Source organism: Talpa europaea (assembly GCF_964194135.1).
Source record: "Talpa europaea genome assembly, chromosome: 9".
Lineage (NCBI taxonomy): Eukaryota > Metazoa > Chordata > Mammalia > Eulipotyphla > Talpidae > Talpa > Talpa europaea.
This window is the reverse complement of record NC_140076.1, coordinates 31,251,509-31,272,493: the sequence shown is the minus strand read 5'-3', so window position 1 is coordinate 31,272,493 and position 20,985 is coordinate 31,251,509. Positions and strand designations below refer to the sequence as shown.

The window sequence follows — 20,985 nt, the reverse complement described above, 5'->3', positions numbered from 1 at the left end:
TCTGATGTGGAGAAGGAGCTAGAGCGAATCCTGAAGCGTGTCCAAGAATAAGATTATAGAGTATCTGGCACACAGTAGGTTGGACGAATATTTCTTTTGAAAAATGATGATAGATTTCATGTGCTTTACAGCTTCTTTCAAAAAGTCTATAAAATTGTGAAAGAGGCTTATGCTGGAGGAAAAACTCAACTAATGTCTAGAGGCTCCCAGAAGAGAGACATGCTAAAGGTTTCATGGCTTGGTAACTGAAAGAGCTGGCCCTAGACTTAGGGTTTCAGATCCCAGGTCTCCTCACAAATCTGCAGCTCCTGTCTCTTGCTTTATAAAAGACAGGTAAGACTTCTGAGGTCACTTGAAAGCTGCCCCTGACACAAAGCCTTTTATGGGTGTTGCCTGCAGCTTATGAAGATTCAGACTCACAATTGACTCTCTTATGCCTCTCAAAACATGTACATTGAAAGAAGTCTACCCCCTCTTCATATAATTTTCACCTTCTGGGTGACCCTGTTCATTGGCTTCTTCATTCCGGGGAGCAAGGACTTAAATAACCCAGCTTACCACTGTAAGCTACCTGTGAGATACTATTCATTCCATTTTCCAATGACAAATTCTGACTCAGTGAGGTCAAGTACTAGTCCAAGGTGACATAGCTGAATTAAGAGACAAAACTGGATATGACTCCCAAGTTCTGGGATCTTTCCATTATGCCACACTAACCTGAGCAGTGATATAAAAGCCGGGTGCTTGGCACAAGCTGCTACTTCCCCTGGAAAGTTACCAGGCTGGAAAGATCACCCTATAATATTTTATAGTTAGACAGATCAAGCTGGAAGGAACCATTCTGAAGATGAGAAAAAAGTCCAGAGAAGTAAAGTAAGTTGGCCAAGGTCATCCTACTAGTTTTTGATAGAGCTGGGGAGTTCTTTTGAGTGGACAAGGGGAAAGGAGAGGAATATGGCTCTATGACCTTTGATGGACCAGCTGATTTGCCTTGGAGTTGCATGACAACTGTGCAGAACTGATTTTTTTATTCCCCAGGGTCACTGAGGTATAGGCCAGCACTGTCCAATAGAACTTTTTGGGATCAGAAAATATTCAAATGTTCTAGATCTGTGCTTTCAACATGACAGCCACTAGCTTGCAAGGGCCACTGAAGACTTCAAATGTGCCTAGCATGACTGAGTGCCTGAATTCATTTTATTTAATGAATTTATTTTATTTAATTTTGATTTATTTAAATTCAAATGTAAATAGCCATAAGTGGCTAGTGGCTACCACACTGGACAGAACAGCATGAAGTCCGGAAACAACACAAAGTAGAGACTCTCAGCGCCAGAGGGTCCTTTTGGGTCATTTAGTTACACTCCAGTCTAGTATAGGAATCCCTTCTACATCATCCCTCATGACTCCATTTAAATGACATTAAAAAAACAAGCAGGGATACACTACTGGCCACGGAAAATATTCTGCCCTGATAGCTGCTAGGTTCCCTTCCCGGGTTCTTGAAATATAGGATTGAAATACAGGACTGAGCTTCAGATCCACTGTAGAATATTCTTTACTAGAGAATGGGAAAGCAAAAATAAATGTGTTTGCAATGCCTTCTTTGTCATCTTATTCAACTGCCTCTGGACAACCCTTAGAATGTCAGTTTTTTCCAGAAAATGGAACGGAGAGTAGAACACGACACCAGGAATGGGCTGAGCAGAGTGGACAGAAAGAGACAGCCGTCCCCTGTGATTGGGTGGCCACAATTCTTCTAATAGCCACAGTGTGCTGATTTTTTTTTTTTTTTAAAGTGAGCTCACATCACACCATAGGCTGCTTTTATACTTGTAGACAGATAAAGCCCCCAAACACCAATCCTCACATTTCTGGAAACCTAGGTGTGCTCCCAACCTGTACCTGTCCAATTTTCTTTTGTAATTCAGACACAGAACACTGCAGTGACCTTTAAGATACTGGGATCATATCAACCTCACTGGGCTGAGAAAGCAGGGGAACTGCATGTCCACCTCTCAAACTTCTATCCCTGTAGCTGAAATTATTCACGAAAAGGAAGTTAGCAAGACAATGGGAAGCAGAGCAACCAAAGAAAATCTCCCACAGGTGGGAGAGAACAGCCAGGTACAGTTGGGGTGAATGGGCCTCCAGGTTCCACTGGCATTGCCACATGCCCTCTCTTGGATCCTTGGGGAGTCAGTGATCCAGTCACCCCTGCTGACCTTGGCAGGGAAACACTCCTGCACCATCTGACTATAGCTCGTGTGGGGGAGGACAGAAAAATGCCATTTTAGTATTAACAAGACAGAGGGAGGCAGTCTATCATTTCTGGGCGGGGTGCTATCCGTCAGCAAAAAATGATCTGCTAACTCTTCGGGAAGCATTAAGAGCAGTGATAGGAGAAATAATTGCTTATGCCAAGTGCAAAGAAAAGATGCCTCAGCGGAATGGAATGGAGGCCTTTAGCAAGGCAGGTGGATTGCAGGAGGAGGGAGAGAGGCCAGGCTCCCTGATGACTCCAGGCCAGAGAAAGAAGCCGGAGGGGCAATCTGGAACCAGCAAAACTCAAGTGGGGAAAGGTCCCCTGGAGGCACCGCCAGAGCAATTATAAGAGTAAAGGGAAAGTGGAGGAATGGCAAGCAGCATCATAGCACAGAGATGCTGGAATAAAAGAGCTGGCTCGCCTTCTTAGGAAAGGGAGGCTTTTCCTCCTGAAAAGCCCTTTACACATATAGCTTCCTCTTCTCTAGTCCTGCTCCCTCTGGAACTAGGCTGCTGCCTCTTGATAAAGCTCCTTTCTCACCCCCTCACTCCCTCTCCTGACTGAGCACGGACTCTCCTGGGTTCACGCCGAGTGACAGAAGCAGCACTTTTGTCCCTTCATCCCAGACCTAACCCTGAGATCGCTCATTCCTCTAGTTGCACAAGAGCTGTGCTCTGGGAATATTTTCTTTAAATCATACTTTTGTAATTTGAATAATAGCTTAATGGCATTATTAGAAAAAGACAATTATAAGAAAAGACGCAAAATAATTTGTAAACATATAATGCAATGAGAATAGGAAGGAAATATCAACAAATGTTAACAGCAAGGAGTTGGGAATGGCTGATACTGCCTTTCATTATACGCTAATGGATTTTCCAAACTATTTAGGAGTAAACATGTGTTACTTCTAAAATGAGTAAAAAAAGCTCCTAATAGAGCTAATGAAAACCAACTTCTAAGGCTGACAAAAATCCTACTACAGCAGCCTTTAAGCCGCTGGTTTCATTTGTCAAATGCCTCAAGTCACACACTGTTGCCAGGTGAACCTTCCTGGAAGTTTATTTTGACCAGATCCTTCTCCTGCTCAAACCCTGCACAGGTCCCTCAGCCCAAATCAGAGGGGGATGCCTGCAGCCCCCTGACCACCCCATGTCACTGCATTAGAGTGACTAATGAGAGGTGCTTGGGAGACAGAGCAGTGGGGTGTCTCTAATGCTGCTCCTCCAGCTCCTGTCAGAACCCACACAGGTGCCCCACTACTCTGCAAGTCTTAATGATTCCAAACCCTCAACTTCCACGGGGGCTCACATTTCACAGAAGGTTTTCAGTGTAACTTGAACATCTGAGTTCTTCTTAATAAGAGGCTGGAACTAAGTGTAAATTCAGAAGCTGCTCTTCCAGAATCCATGAAGTAGTTTAGGATTGGGACAGACATCAGGTGTTCAGGTCAAGGAAAATGGGGAATCATTTCCACAATCTACAGTCACTTCACCCAGTGCTTCCCTGGGTCTAAATGATCTCTGTTAGAGAAAGTGGGGAAATAAAGAAGCTAAACTAATTTTAAACTAAAAGTACCCCTAAAGCTCTAACAAGGAAGATGGTCTCCAGAGGGCTCAGGATTGAAATGCTGAGAACAGACCTAGTTTCCCAAGAGGGCAGCAGGCTACGTGGTGGGCTAGACAATGTCAGCCCTGGATCTATACCCCATACCTCTCTGACACACAACTGGGAGAATCTCCCGGGCACTGCTGTCTCTGGGTCATCTATATGCCAGGACATAGCACAGAACCTGGAAGGCATCCAGAAAGAAATGATCTGAAGTCAAGTTGTCCCCAGATTGATGGCAAAAGCCCCGAACCACGAGACTATTTACTGAAGAACCTGGAGGAGCCACGCAATCCATTTGTTTGCTTTTTATATCTCCTTCCCATGCCAGGGAGTATATCCATGTGTGTGCAGAGCCAAATACACACCCACACACTCTCACAGAATGCACGTGCCGCTGAGCAAACAGGCAGTGTGACATTCCAACACTTACGACCTACTGCCAGAGCGAATTCTAAAATGTTTTTCTTCCTCCAAATCTTACTTGGCAACTTTGTGATCCTGGGTAAGTCTTGTAACCTCTTGGGCCTCAGTTTCCTCATTTGCATAAAGGAGATAATAGCTTCTCCTAATAGGGATATTTTAAGAAGTAGAGCTGCTGTGTGTAAAGCACCTAGCCTGCTCTAGGGATAGTTGAAGGATTAAATGAATTTCAAAAACATATAAAGGGGTTAGAATAATACCGGACAAAGAGTAAGCACTCAATATAAGAGAGTACCCCTGTTACTAATTATTACTTTTACTGTTTTTTTCTTTCTTTCTGGCTCATGCTCACATATTGAGCAGCTCCTCTCCCGTCAGAATCCTTCCTAAGCCATTTGTGTAGCTGTGGACAAGTTACTCCATGTCTTTGAGTCTGTTGTCTAAGGTGAGGGGTAGAAGCTGGCTCCTTTTTCTCACTAAAGATGTTACAATCCAAAGAACAATTCCTCTGCAGTCACAGGTTTGCAAACATGACTAGATGGTTTCGAGGAGATTTCTGTAATGGTTGCTTCCAAAGTAGATACTTGTTTTTTTTTTTCTATATAGGCAAGTTATCTATTTCTCCATGGGAGGCAGAGCAAAGAGAGAAATCTCATGTCACTTATCAAAGCAAACCAAAGTAGAAGTAAACAGTGCCCTGAAAGGCAGAAAAAGAATTTTTAAAGAATTAATAAGTGATGAGACCATTAACAGCACACAGAAAGGGTTTGTTTTCTTCCTCCCTTTTAATATGATTTTTACCTTAAACACTGTGTCCCTTTAGGAAAGGGAAGAAAAGTTAATAAAGGAACCTATCACTCAAACTTAATTTTTCGTATGGCAAATAAACTGCTTTAATGAAAGGGCTGAAATCCCCAGGTTTGGCACATTAAATTTTCATTCATAGTAGAGAATGAAAATTATTGAGTCGGCCATGGCATCATGCAATTTAAATCCTAGAGCACCTCAGAAGCCCACTTTGCTGCTAGGTGCAAATGTGTTGGCACTGGGTGGGTGGGGGTATGGGTAAAGGGATATAGAAAAGGGAGGGAGGCAGATAGGCTCTTCACAGAAAGAAAATAATCAATGTGCCTTGTCTCTAGAAGCACTAAGTCTAACAGCAGGATGGGCTGGAACATGCATTCTAAGATCAGCCAGCTCCACTCAGTCTTTCAGGAAACCCCAAGGGCTTCCTGAGATACTTAAAAAAAAAAAAAAAAAAAAAAAAAAGCAAAATGGATGGTTGATGATTTGATCCTAAGCTCTTGGGGAAGTTTGAATTTCCTGTAGAGGAAAGAAAAGTACCTTTTTCAGTTCAAGGTCAGGGTGTCTATCAAGGGAAGAGTAAGTGTCTGACATTCTAATGCTGAACCAGAGAGCACAGAAAAATCAATCAAAGCCACGAATACAGCTCTCAACCTGGTATGGCCTGATCTAAGAGTCAGGTGATCTGAGCATCCCATCTTTACTTAAAGCATGAAAATAGGTATATTTTTCCTTCGCAAGAAATTAATCTTCCTGCCTCTCAGAGGGCAACCCCATGATTAAACAACTCTCGATTATTTTTCCCTTCGAGAACTCCTGGGAATTGATTCTAAACCGAGACTGACACAACCCGAATCAGGCACATTTGGGGGTCTTTGTGTATTACAGACTATGAGAATGAGGGAAAGCAATCATCTTGAGAAATAAGCTAAACTTGACTGCAAAAGTAAAGCTGCTTAAAAAAAAAAAAAAAGAAAATCATACAATAAATTCCAAAAAAGAAGGTTTTTGCTTTGTTTTGCTTCTGTTTTTGTTTTGATTACCTCCCAGCTAAGATTATCTTTACCAATAGTCTCCTCTGCAGCCTGGATGGCGGAAAAGTAGCTTTGTTGGAATGAAAACTTCTGGCTATGTGTTTCCAGGCGCCGAGAACGGGTGCCATGTATAGATTTCCATTCTGGGAGAGGTTTCTCTTTTGTCCTACTTTGCGTCAGACCTGCTGTCGTGAGGATAAGAGCGCCCAGGAGACACCTCCCCATGGCTTAATAGGCTATGAAGGATGGGACTCATTAATTGGCAGGGAGCTGCCCCCAAACAGGATGCTGCCTGGAGGTGAGGGAAGAAGAGGAAGAGAGGCCAAGGAGAGGCAGGCTCCATCCAGGACACCGCCCTACTCTTGAAGGGGTGCCTCAAAACCAACAGCACCGCCTTCTAAGGGATTCTCACCAGGTGAAATCTGAAACGAGTGTGACAGTCCAGCCACAGAAACCTCCCACTGCAGGGGCTGGCTCTGGACAACTGACTCTTTCTCTTCCAACTTAAAAACAACCCCTCCTGAGATATTATCTACTCGTCTGATTATTTTCAGATGGGTGGAATGTCACTTTTTCACTCGTTTCTTTTCTTTGTTCCCATCAATTTTACAGTACGTATTCCTATCATACTGGTTGTTTATAACTCAGTTTCCCTTTTCAAGTCTCAGGTAGGGTCCTCTTCACCCTTAGGTAAAGCCAAGTTGTTCAGTCTGGCACAGGCTGCTGCCCACTTTCCAGCCTCCTCTTTTCATCATTTGCCATCCCCACTTAAGCCGTATTACTTTGTATGCTGTTTGCACTCACAATGTTCATGTGACATTTTCACAGCTTTGCAATGCTGTTCTCTCTGCCTGGAACAGGTTTCCTGCATCAGCTTCTCCACAGGGCTCTGTTCCAGCCATCTTCACAGACCAGGGCTCACCCGACTTCTGTCCTCTGCCTTGGAGGTCCCATAGTGAGGGGCCCGTTCCCTCTACTCAGTCCTCACTTCACTCTGCTGTAATGGCCTATGGCCCCCACTTAGTACACTGGACGGTTGATGCCCTTGAATAAAGAGTACCACTTCCGCTCCCTCATAGCCTGGGTTTATCAGATAAAATCGATGAAATCCAACCAGTGCCTCCCAAATCAGGAGCCAACATATCACCTCTTACCTTTATGGTTTTGGTCTGGAGTCTGAGTCCATTTAAAGTGTTGATGGCTTTCTCTGCATCCTTTGGATCAATATAGTTAACGAATCCATACCCTAAACTCTGTCCTGTGGAAACATTTTTTAAAAAAGAGACAGAGAGAGAGAAAGAGAGACAAAGAAAGAGAGCTCAGTATCTTCATAGAGGTTACACTTCCCATTTGCAGTGAGTCAAACCCCTCCTCTAGTGTATGCTTCCTTTTATACCTGGGTTTATTCTGAGGTGGAGAGGTTTCCAGTTCTTTCATCTCTCACTCTGGTTGGCCTTTATTTTTTATTTTTATTTTGTTTTAAGATTTGTTTATTTATGCATATAAGAACTGTGGTGTAAGCCAGAGGTACAGGAAGTGAGAGGATACACCAGAGAGAGTGGGGAGCAGAACAGGCAGATCTACTGAAAGACACTAAGGGGAGCAGTGGGAAAGGCAGGGGAGGTCTGCTGCACCATGTGCGTCAAATCCCTGGCTGGGGATCAAACTCATGCTGCAGTGGCTGGCGATAGCTAGATAGCACTGTCTTTAATCCCTGTGCCATGAATGGGCAGGCACCCCTGAACATGTACATCATCTGTACACATGTGCCCACTAAGTCTGAAAGAGGTGGGGCAGGGTAATAGAAAGAAGGCGGGTGTGGTTTGTTAGAAGGGACTCAAACTGGAGTCCTGGGACTCGCCTATCATGTAGTCTCCTGTCCCCTCCCTTACTTCCATTTCTACTATGGAGATAACAGTACTTGCCACAGACAGGTTTGAGACATGATACATAAAATGCCTACCAAGTACAATGACTAGAACATAGTAGCTGCTCAAGAAAGGAGAGCTATGCTCTGCTCAGTCCTATGAAATTGGGGCAAATGCTGATGCAGTAGCTGCGTCTGCTGTCTCAGCCCTGCCAGCCACACCTACACGCAGAGGGATGTAGCAGAATCTGAGCAACAAAGACCTGAGACATTTATAGTGAAGACATGATCAGAATTTAAAGCAGCTCCTACAAATCATTTGTTGCCCTCATTACCCTCTGCTCAAGAACAATGAAAAAAAGAAGGGGTTTCTATTGGAAAGAACGGGGAAGTTCCTAACACAAAGAGGAGAGTGCAAACACATCCTGCAAAGAGGATTTAGCTACTTTAGATGGAGATGGCATCAACTTGTCTGCAAAGAGAGGTAGCAAGTGACAGGGCTCCCCCCTAAGTGAAATAAAAATAATGTGCTTGCGATCGTGCCACTGATTATAAATAGTCCATCAGCTCTGCCATGTGTCATCAGCCAGAAATATCATTAGGAAACTTTACATTTTCTGACATACCCTTTAAGAAACACAGAGCTTAGGGTGGCTGCAAAACCAGCTTGAACTTCCCAGGCAATGTTATTGATTTGTGGGCGGCAGCAGAGCCGAAGGGGAGGAAAGTGACAGGACGTCACATGTCAGGAAAGACTGATTACATAAAGCTCTCTTTGGAGCACTGGGGCCAGGGCTGGGAGACAATACAGCAAAATGCCTGCCATGTCCTGGTGACAGGAGCCCATTTCAGCAGCCAAAAAATCTTTCCAACAGCTTCTGTTTTGCTGGTACATGTCTGTGTTTGTGTTGGTTGTAGGAGGGAACCTGGGAAAACAAGTTGGGTTCTGGATCAGAAAACGGGTGACTTTGTTATCCTTTATAGGATGGAAGCAAAGAGAATCATGAAAAAACTCAATTGCATTTTTGTTCCCCAAATGGAAAACCCAGGAGGGTTTTTAAGCCTTCCATTAGGATATTCCTTCATGTTTTAGAATAACAGGGTCAGAATTGAAAAGGTGGGGTAGACCTTGCTAGATATGCCTTTCACTAGTCAGAATTAGTAACCGAAGGAATAGAGAATACTGAGCCCATGCCAGCTGTTGTGACCCCTCTCTTTCCATTTCACCATGTATGTGTGAGTGTGTATGTGTGACATGCATGTGTGCATGCAGGAAGCAGAGTGTAAAGGAGGTATGTGAATTACAAGACCTTGCCATATGTTGTGAGCAACATTTTTGCAAATCCAAAAATACAAGAGACTAATTTCATTGGTTTAAAAATATCATTTATCCTAAATTTGGCTCCACCTCATCAAGCCCAACTAAATTCACCTAATTAGATCCATTTTCATCATGCAAATTTATCAGTCCTATTTACCTTGTATATAAGAGAAATCTTTAATATTGTTGTACTAAAATATTCTTACAATTATTTCTTTTAAATAGTGCACCAAGGGGGGCTATTTTAAAAGCAAAAATCTCAATGATAAAACTTGCATATAAAGTTCTAGGAAACTGGTCCATCTATCCAGCTGAATTTAATTTGTGTAAAATTAAAATGAAATATGCAAAAACTATAAACACCTCTTAACTGCAAACATCGGACCTAAATCCAAAGTTTGTGATTCATCACACTGATGAATATATGTGCTTACCAGAGGGGCATGTTCTCTGATATTCTTTCTTTCATTCTAATTATTCGTATGTTTATGGAAATCTACAATAAATGTAGTGGCTACAGTTTTTCCATTTTCTGTTTTACTTTTGTTTCAACCTTGGCTTCGAGAAGAAGGAAAACACACTCAGGTCCCAGAAAGATCCTGAAGGTCAAGTGAAGGAAAGGACTTCTGTCCAATAAGATGTGTCAGATCCACCCCACCTGCTTGTCTCCGTCCCAAGCCTACCATCACCCTGGAACCTGCCTGCTATCAGCACAACTGTGCTATTCTCACCTGCTCTCCGGTAAGAGTGAGACGGCATTTAACATCCTTGAATGAGGGTGCCTTTGGGAAAACTAAAAACCAGATCAACAGTGTTTCAGAAACGAAGGGGGAAAAGACTGGAGAGTCTCCTTGATATAAAATAATGAACTGCAAACTCTAAAACAGAACGCTGCATTGAATAAGAGAACAGAGGTGGAAACAACTGACTGAATTGAAAGATATGAGATGAACTGGCTGCACCTTGAAAGTGCCCATGGATAGCTGGATCACGAGCTGGCTTCTTCACGTACTTCTTACCATCAGAGGAATCCAGCCAAGTCTAATAAAACATACTCTATGGTGCTAAGCACTCTTTAAAACCCTCTAGTGAGGACTAAATCCCTAGGTAGAAAATATAAAAAAAATCCCTCACTTCTTTCAGAAACTGTTTTATAGTGGGGGTCAGTGAAATGAGGAATTTTATGTTTTAATTTTGGAGGCCATCTATTGGCGATGGGCTTTGTTTTTTTTTTAAATTAATACAATTTTATTTCTAAATACATAAATAAATGCAAAAAGAAAATGAGCAGACTTTGGAAAGCTATTTTTAAAGTATTTTTTTTTCTCTAAGTCTTCAGACTAAAAACAGTTGTATCTAACTCAAGAGAACATGGAAATTAATTCTCAACCTTCCCAAAGGTGGTAGCATTCTTGTGCTGTTTCTGTTAAAATCCAAGTAATCCAGTGCTACTTCTGTAAGAAAAAATAACTGAGAGTTTTAGAATATCGGTGTTTATTGTTCAGTTTCAGTCAGTCCTGGTTTTATTAAAACTAATATACCTTATATAAACTACCTAAATTTTTCATAGGTTTTATTTATTTATTTATTATTTAAATTTTATTTTTATATTCCCCTTACAATTACAACGCCCTTATTTTTTTGACCCCAAGCCCTCCTTTCCCCACCCCCCCACCCCCCATAGAGTGTCTCTGGTTCATAGTTGTTTGTTGATTTTGATATTTTCTTTCTTATAGTTATTATTTTTCCTGGTCCCTTATTTAAGTTTTCTAGATTCCTGCTATGAGTGAGACCATCCGGTATTTTTCTTTTTCTTTCTGGCTTATTTCGCTGAGCATGATCCCTTCCAGCTCCATCCATGTTGCTGCAAATTGCATGTGTTTATCTTTTTTGAACGCTGAGTAATATTCCATGGTGTCTATGTACCACATCTTCTTGATCCAGTCATCTATTTTTGGGCATTTGGGTTGTTTCCAAAGCTTAGCTATTGTAAACAGTGCTGCTATAAACATAGGGGTGCAGGTGCTCTTTGGAATTGATGTTTCTGTGTCCTTTGGATAAATACCTAGAAGTGGAATTGCTGGATCATATGGAAGCTCTATGTTTAGTAGGTCCAGAAATCTCCACACAGCTCTCCATAGTGGTTGGACCAGTTTGCACTCCCACCAATAGTTCAGGAGAGTTCCTTTTTCTCCACAACCTAGCCAACATTTGTTGTTGCTAGATTTTTTAATGTGCCGTTCTCACTGGTGTAAGATGGTATCTCATGGTCCTTTTGATTTGCATTTCCCTGATTACAAGTGATGTTGAACATTTTTTCATATGCCTGTTGGCCATTTGCATTTCCTCTTCAGAGAAGTTTCTTTTTAGCTCTTCTGCCCATTTTTTGACTGGATCATTTTCTTTGTTTTTGTTGAGTCTCATCAGCTCTTTGCAGATTTTTGTGATCAGTCCTTTATCATTAGTGTTGGGTGCAAAAATGTTCTCCCAGTTGGTGGGGTTTCTCTTTGTTTTTGTTATTATCTCTTTTGCTGTGCAGAAGCTCTTTAATTTGATGTAGTCCCAGCTGTTTATCTTTGCCTTTACTATCACTGCTTTGGGTGATGTGTCTGTAAAGATGTCTTTGATGTGCAAATCACGTAGTGTTTCGCCTATATTTCCTTCTATATATTTTATGGTTTCAGGTCTTATGTCTAGTTCTTTAACCCATTTTGAGTTGATTTTTGTGTATGGTGTGAGATAGTGGTCAAGCTTCATTCTTTTGCATGTAGCGACCCAGTTTTCCCCGCACCATTTATTGAACAAACTTTCTTTGCTCCAATGCATAGTCTTTGCTCCTTTGTCAAAGATTAGTTGACCATAAATCTGTGGGTTTATTTCTGGATTTTCTATTCGATTCCATTGGTCTGTATGTCTGTTCTTGTTCCAATACCATGCAGTTTTGATGATTATGGCTTTGTAGTATAGTTTGAAGTCTGGGAGTGTGATGCCTCCATTCCTTCTTTTTTTTTCAGGAGAGCTTTGGCTATTCAGGGTTTTTGGTGATTCCATATGAATTTCATCAATAATTGTTCTATTTCTTTGAAGAATGACATTGAAATTTTGATTGGAATAGCATTGAATCTGTATATTGCTTTTGGAAGGATGGCCATTTTAATAATGTTTATTCTTCCAATCCATGAGCAGGGGATGTCTTTCCATTTCCTTGTGTCCTCTTTATTTCTTTTAACAGTGTTTTATAGTTTTCTTTGTATAGGTTCTTTACCTGTTCTGTTAGATTTATTCCCAAGTATTTGATTTTTTTTTGTTTCGATAATAAAAGGGATGGTTTTTTTGATTTCTTCTTCAGATTTATTGTTTGTGTATAGGAAGGCTACTGACTTTTGCGTGATTTTGTATCCTGCCACTTTACTGAACTGATTGATGAGTTGAATTAGTTTTTCTGTGGAGTTTTTGGGGTTCTCTATGTATATTATCATATCATCTGCAAATAGTGATAGTTTGACTTCTTCTTTTCCTATTTGGATTCCTTGTATGTCTTTCTCTTGTCTTATTGCTCTGGCTAGGACTTCCAGTATTATATTGAAAAGCAGTGGTGAGAGTGGACATCCTTGTCTTGTTCCAGATCTTAATGCTTTCAGCTTTTGCCATTAAGAATGTTAGTGGCTGTTGGCTTGTCATATATGGCCTTTATGATGCTGAGGTATATTCCTTGTATCCCAAGAATTTCAAGGGCTTTTATCATGAATGGGTGTTGCACTTTGTCGAAAGCTTTCTTGGCATCTATTGATATTATCATATGGTTTTTATATTTCTTTTTGTTGATGTGTTAGATAACGTTGATTGATTTTTGGATGTTGAACCATCCTTGTGTCCCTGGAATGAATCCTACTTGGTTGTGGTGAATTATCTTATGGATACATTGTTGGATTCTGATAGCTAAAATTTTATTGAGGATTTTTGCATCAGTGTTCATTAGGGAGATTGGCCTGTAGTTTTCTTTTTTGTATGTTGTCCTTGGTTCGGCTTTGGTATTAGTGTAATGTTGGCTTCATAGAACGTGTTTGATATTATCCCTTCCTTCTCAATTTTTTGGAAGAGTTTGTGAAGGATAGGCACTAATTCATCTCTGAATGTTTGGTAGAATTCATTTGTAAATCCATCAGGTCCTGGGTTTTTGTTTTTGGGGAGGTTTTTGCTTACCATTTCAATTTCGCTGCTTGTAATTGGTCTGTTTAGGTGTTCTATTTCTTCTTTATCTAGCTTTGGGTGATTGTAGAGTTGTAGGAATTTGTCCATCTCCTCTAGATTGTTAAACTTGTTTCCATATAACTGTTCATAGTAGTTTCTGATTATTCTTTTGATATCTGCTGTATCCGTTGTGATTTCTCCTCTTTCATTTATGATCCTGTTTATTTGTGCTTTCTCCCTTTTTTCCTTTGTGAGCCTGGCTAGGGGTTTGTCTATTTTATTTATTTTTTCAAAGAACCAGCTCTTGGTTTCATTGATCTTTTGGATTGTTTTTTTTAGTTTCAATTTCATTTATTTCTGCTTTTGTTTTTATTATTTTTCTTCTACTGGTTTTGGGGTTTTTTTGTTCTTTTTCTAGATCTTTGAGCTTTAAGGTTAGGTTGTTTCTTTGAGTTCTTTCTTGTTTCTTGATGTGAGCTTCTATTGCTATATATTTTCCTCTTATTACTGCTTTTGCTGTATCCCATACATTTAGGAAATTGGTGTCCTCCTTGTCATTCAATTCAAAGAATTTTTTAATTTCTTCTTTGATCTCCTCATTAGTCCAGTGGTCTTCTAGTAGTGTGGTTTTCAATCTCCATGAGGTAGGAGAGTTCCTTACCTTCTTTTTATGGTTTATTTCTAGTTTGATGCCTTCATGGTCAGAAAAGATGCTTGGTATGATTTCAATCTTGGTGTATCTGTTGAGGTTTGTGTTGTGCCCCAGTATGTGATCGATCCTGGAGAATGATCCGTGTGCGCTTGAGAAAAATGTGTACTTAGATTTTTTTGGGTTTAGTGTTCTATAGATGTCCGTTAAGCCCAAGCACTCTAGATCCTTATTTAAAGCCTTAGTGTCTTTACTTATTTTTTGTCTTGTTGATCTATTCATTGTTGATAGTGGTGTGTTGAAGTCTCCCACCACGTATGTGTTTTCTCTGATGTCTGTTTTCAAAGATGATAATAGTTGTCTGATATATTTTGGTGTTCCTTCGTTAGGTGAATATATGTTAATGAGTGTTATTTCTTCTTGAAGTATTGCCCCCTTGATCATAATGTAGTGGCTGTTGGGGTCCCTTTTTACCTTTTTGAGTTTGAAATCTGTTTTATCTGATATAAGTATAGCTGTTCCTGCTTTCTTTTTTGGTCCATTTGCTTTTAGGATTGTTTTCCATCCTTTAACTTTGAGTCTATTTTAATCTTTTGTAGCTAAATGTGTTTCCTGGAGACAGCAAAAGGTTGGGTTTTGTTTCTTAATCCTGCCTGCGACTCTGGGTCTTTTTATTGAAGAGTTTAGTCCATTTACATTTAGAGATAATATTGATATGTTAGCATCTGTATTTGCCATTGTGTTTGTCTTTCCTTTGATTTTCTTTATTCTTTTAATAACTTTTTTTTTTTTTTGGCCTTCTTTTGTTGTTATTCATCCCTCTGAGGCTCTGGCTTTAGGACTCCTTGTAGTATTTTTTGAAGTGGAGGTTTAGTTGTAATGAAATTCCAGAGTTTCTGATTGTCTGGGAAGGTCCTTATTCTTTCTTCATAGAGGAAGGAGAGCTTTGCGGGATAGAGTATTCTTGGTTGGCATCTGTTTTCCTGGAGTCTGTTGACTATGTCCCTCCACTCTCTCCTTGCCCATAGTGTTTCTTTGGAGAAGTCTGATGTCAGTCTGATTGGTTTTCCTTTGAATGTTATCTGTTTCTTCCCTCTTGTCAGCTTCATTATTTTTTCCTTGTCCTGGATTCTTGGGAGCTTTACTATTATGTGTTTTGCTGTGTTTTTCCTTTTGTCATGGAAATTTGGTGTTCTTAATTCTTGTATATCAATTTTCAGCTCCTTCTTCACATTTGGGAAGTTCTCTTCAATTATTTCCTTGAATATTTTCTCTCTTCCTACATCTCTCTCCTCTCCTTCTGGGATTCCTATAACTCTTATATTTCCTTTCCTCATGGAGTCAGATAGTTCCCGAAGTCTTTCTTCGGTCTTTTTCCTTCATACTTCTCTTTCCTTTTCTGTTTTGGTTCTTTTTATTACTCTGTCTTCAAGAGTACTTATTCATTCTTCCATTTCATCTATTCTGCTTTCATTGCTTTTCCCAGAGTTCTTTAGCGCCTCCATTAATTCTTTGATCTCCTGCATTTCTTTTACTTCCCTCTTTAGGGACTCAATTTCATTCTTCTGAGCGTTGTTTTCCTTAATGACTTCCATCAGTTTTTTCATCATGGCAATTTTAAATTCTTTTTCTGGAAGGCTCAGAAGTTCTTCCAAGTCACCATAGTTGCAAGCTGGTAGGTGGGTTTTTTTTTTTTTTTTTTTTTGGTGGTGTGTCTTTTTTCTGAGGTGTTGCTACTTTGCTTGTAGTTTTTCTTTTCCCTGCTGCCTGTTTTCCAATTTGCCTTATGGATTAGGATACTGTGCCGCTGGTACTGGCATCTTTTTGCTGCTGGTATCTGGCATCTTTTTGGTGTGTTCTTTCGGGAGTTTCAGAAACTGTCAATCCAAATGAGTCAAAAACTGTTATGCCAGAAGTCTAGTGAGGCAGTACTTTGTTAATGGTCACTGTCACAGAATCTCTCCTCCTGTGTTTAGGTACAATTTGCGTCTTGAAGTCCCACAGTCTTCCCTGGAGGTGGGGCAGCTGGATTTCACTCTGGGTTCCAAATCTCTGGATCCTCCTCTGGGCTCCAACTTCCTGCCAGGTGGGATCGGCTTGTGGGGGCCTTCAGCTCACCTCTGACTGCGCAGGGAACCTTCTCCCTCTGGCTCCACAGGAAGCCTTCTGCCAGATTCAAGCAGTCTTTACTGAGGAAAGGTTCCTGTTCTAAAATGGTGCTTTGGAGATAGGCACACTCTTATGCGTGGCCGGTCTGCCCCGGCCGTGGGTGCCCACTCCCTCTCTGGGTTCGGACTGCTGGCCTGAAGGGGCCTGGCGTGGGCAAACTTCCCAGCTCACCTCTAGCTCCTCTGGGAGACTTCTGACTGGCAATGGGCTTTGAACTGGCAGCTTGGTATTTAAATATATGGAGAAAAATACAGTGGAAACCCATTCATAAAGAATGCCAACACTATTTCCAATGGGACCAAGAGAGCCAGTGTGCTGGGGAGGCCCGGTGGAGCCAGTCTCAAGCCTGAGCTAAGGGTGTGTGTATCTGCACCCAAGAAATAGATAAGGTCTTTTTATATTTTTCTTATCCTTTTATCAGCAGTAACAAGATTAAACCATACAGGTATTGCAACAGTATTTTCAGAACAGAAAATTAAAATAAATATTATTTCTGTTACCAATTTATCATTTATTTGATAACGCACTGAACAAATTAAAGAATAAATTCATTAGTTAGGTATGGAATCATTGATTAAGAAAAAGTAAAATCAATACAGAAAAAAATAGATGGAACAAAATAAAGACTGCCAAAAAAAAAAAAAAAGACTGCCTCCAAATTTTAGAAACCATAGAGAATATCTGAGTCCTTAAAACCCACATGGCTCTTCAATTCTTACATCTGACTAACCCTTCATACTGCCGCCCAGCAGACATGTGTAAAAGGTTCCCAGGGACCTGGCACCAGCTGGAGATGAATCCTTGCCATTTGGGATGGAAACTTAAAATCAGAATGTAGTGTTCAAGGGCAAACGGTGATAATAATAGCTACATTTTAAGGCACTTCAATGTGTTTTGGATTTAACAGGTTCTTGTTTTTAACAAGCTTGTCTTAAATATGAATTTGAAAGTTTTTATTAAATATTTATTTATTTATTTATTTATACAAGCACTGGGTACAGTCAGAAGCGCAGGAGGGTGAGAGAATTCACCAGAGCCAGAGCGGGGAGCAGAGCAGGCAGAAGGACTGAAGTACACTGCTGAGGGGAGCAGCGGGCGGCAGGAGAGGTCTGCACTCCATGTGGGACCCTCGCCGGCGGCCGGGGATCGAACTGGCACTGCAGAGGCTGCGGGCAGCTTTGCAGCCCAGCGCTCAACCGCTGCGCCACTAGGGAGGCCCTGAAAGTTTTTATTTTTATAAACTATGCACACACACACACACACACAAAAATGGTTCCCTCCTACTATGACAGGGCAGTGTCTCTATTCTTTTAGAATAATGTGTATACCTAACCTTCCCCGCTTCGAAACTGAACAATTCTCCCCACAAAGTCTACCTTTGTATCCTTGCACATAGCATAGCCAGTTCTCAATATTTGTTAAGTGAAGAATGGATATGCACATTTATACTAATTCTCAGTTTCTAGAAGCAAATGGCCAAAATGTTTTTATGATTGAGGCAAGAATGTGTAGAGAGGGGGTGCCTTGGGAATTCACTTTGCATTTGTGAGAAAGGGAGAACTCTGTAACAAGCCGACACCAGGCACTGGAACAGAAAACAGAAAATGTCCAGGGTGTGCTCTCCTCTTGCAAGGATCCGGTAAATGATTAAAAACCATCCCTGCCCACCTCTCCACAGAGGGTCTGCGTTTCCAAAGTGTTTTCCCAACCATTAAGTTGCGTTTCATTCTCTCAACAACCCTGTGGGAGAAAGTCATCCTTTTACAGATGTGGAAATGAAGCTCAGAGAGAGGGGTGCCTTGACATGGTCATAAGGCTGGATCCTAGTCTAGCCCAGAGGTCAAACGTTTCCAGTGAGTAGGCCAGGAGGGCAAATAGCATAGGCTTAGTGGGTCCTCTGGTCTCTGTCAAGGGCATCTCTGCCACCGCAGTGAGAAAGCAGGCACAGACAATAGGTAAACAACTATGTGTGGCAGTAGGCTGGGTTTGGCCTTTGGGTCATAGTTTCCTGACAGTCTGGTCTAGATTTTTGATTCCAATCCAGTACCCTCTGCCATAACCACAGTTATTCCATTGACATTGTGAAGCTCTGAAATTCCCATGTTTGGTATTTTTGAGTTACTAGAGAAAAAGTAAATTAGCTTCCATAGTTTTCACTAAAAACATTTTTATTCAAACTTTAGAAAGTATCAAGATCATAGTCCTGGTCATTCTGGATGGAATTAGCCCTTCCTTGTCTTTTAAATTCACGGGGATTATTCCCAATGTGATACCCTCATGGCTGATGGCAGCAGCAGAGAAGCTGTCCCTTTGCACTGGCTGGAAGGAATCTCAGCATTTCTGCACTGCCAACCTGCACGCCTTGCTCTTTCTTTCCTCAAAAATTGTCTTTCGCCAGAAACCGCACAGCACCCCACTCATCTGCAAAACCCCTAAGGGGTGGCCAGATGGGTAGCTGCTGTTGATAAAAACTGCTAAGTTGAGTAAGGAGTTTTTGTGGATTTAGAACCCCTAGCTCAGGCTGAAATTCTGTTCTGAAAGCACATGATAAAATCCCCAGTCACCTCAGATCATCTGCATGGCGGTAATACACTGCTGGGTTAACCGTGGCCAATTCTGAATCCTAGGACTCCCTCCTTTCTCGTCCCTCCCTGCTGTTCTCTGCTGTGTCTGCAGCCTGGAATTCTATCTGAACACACCCACAAGAGGGCCAGAGGCCTGTGGCAGGTTGTTATTGCATACAAACATGTGTGTGGAGCTCAAAGGCCAATCTTGCTGTATAACCTTAGTTAAGTCATTTAAGCTTCATCAGCCTTATCAGGTCCCTTATCTGGAAGAGAAAGGATAATCCCTTATCCTCACAATCAAAGGATCACTGTGAGGATTTATACTAACATGTGGACAAGAGCAGTGGGCAGCTATGATTTATTCAGTGCCTACTTTGTGCCAGGGACTGGGCCAAGTGGCTTACTAATGTTTTAGTTTAATCCTGTACGCAAAGGGTTGTATAGACCCATCGTGAATGTGAGGCCAGCTCACCATCTGAACTTGTGTGGAGAAGGAGAGTGAGGCCAAAAGGTTTAATAACCTGCTCAAAGTCAACCAAGAAGTAGGCTCCTGGGCTAGGAATGCAAGAGCCCAGCTCTGTGGTTTCCCAGCTGATGCTTCCTCTCCACAGAGTCTGGCCTCTGTGCAGGGCCCAGCAATGTCTGGCATCAGCTGAGTCTTGCAAAGGACGCACACACTCAGCACTGGGGTCTCTTTCCCCTTCTTATCACTGGCTGGGGTGCTCTGTGACTGTGGAGCATCCAAGCTTCTGCTCCTTCCCCATCTTGCTGGCTGTTCATATGTGCTGGGCAGTCTGAGTCCTGGCTTTTCTCCAGTCAACCCTGTGCTGGAAGAGCCAACGACTCAGAGGATTATATTCTTTCTGTAGTTTACACAATTGCCTCCAACTAAGAAATGTTTAGATTCTTGCTCCTCCAAGTGGTCTGTGTATCAGCATCACTGGCATCGTCTGGGGACTTATAAGAAGTGCAGATCTCAGGTCCCATCCTGGACCAACTGGATCAGAGTCTGCATTCCAACTTAATGCCATGATGTTTTATTAATTTCTATATCCCTAGGACCTACCCAAGGGCTCCATGACATTGTAGCAGAACCAATAAATGTCTGTTGACTCAAGGAACGGATATTACCTGTTCACATGCATATAACATCTATAACATCTTCTTATCCACATTCAGTCTTCCATGTCACAAATAGAAAGATACCAGGAAGAACAACAAAATCTTTATCAGGGCCTCACCTATGTCCAGAGGGTGTCACAAGAGGTATGACCAGATACCAGGAGACACAGCTGAAAGACATGCAGACTTTAGTCTGAAGGAGAGAAGACTTCAGAGGTGCTCAAAGTGCCTTCCAATATTTGAGAGGCAGTTATGGGAAGGCAGGGGTAGACTTGCTATGTGAAGCCCCAAGGGAGAGAATGAGGATCAAGCAATGGAAAAAATGTGAGGGAGTAGATTCTTTTTCCTTGATACAAGGAAGAACATTCTTACAATGATTTTATAAGGAAGTGGGCTGACATGTTAGGGGGTAAGATCTCCATGACTAGAGGTATGCAAACAAGAGACCAGAGCAACACTTGATCATGAGATGCTGCAGCAATCAGCAAGACAGATGCATGGATCCCTTCTAATGCTAAGATTCAAAGGTTGTAAATTACATTTATTTTAGGCCCAGTGTTCACAACTCATTCGTTTACCCTGACTGAGAAGGTACAAATAATAAAGAATATTAAGCATCTATTATGAACCAAGCATTTTGCATACATTGTTACTTAAAATCTTTATAATCTTCTGAAGTAGGCATTTCTATGCCTGTTTTGTAGAAAGGAAAAATGGATCCTAGAAAGGAAGAATGTGCCCAAAGATACCTGGATGGAGAATAGCAGCCAGGCCCGTCTGATAACTGTGCACTTTCTGTTGTGCCCTGGTTTCTGGAATATTTGCTTATTTATATGCTAAACACCTGTCCTGACATGACACAGCATGCAGAGACTGTAACAGAGCCTGAGTTTTTAAATAGTTTCTCCAAGTCCTCTTTCCATTTAATTCCAAAATATACCCCAAAGTAACCCAACTTCTTCTA

General features: G+C 41.4%; 1 protein-coding gene across 6 annotated transcripts in view; it reads right to left on the bottom strand.

The window, feature by feature from the left end:
* Positions 1–20,985, bottom strand: part of ELAVL4 (ELAV like RNA binding protein 4) — a gene marked incomplete at both ends in the record, with an annotated part of 89,686 nt that overhangs the window by 14,085 nt on the left and 54,616 nt on the right. For all 6 annotated transcript variants that reach the window (XM_084242052.1, XM_084242053.1, XM_084242054.1 and 3 more), the window contains one exon: positions 7,290–7,393. In XM_084242052.1, coding sequence (XP_084098178.1) covers positions 7,290–7,393 — 104 coding nt within the window. The remainder of the gene's footprint in view (positions 1–7,289; positions 7,394–20,985) is intronic.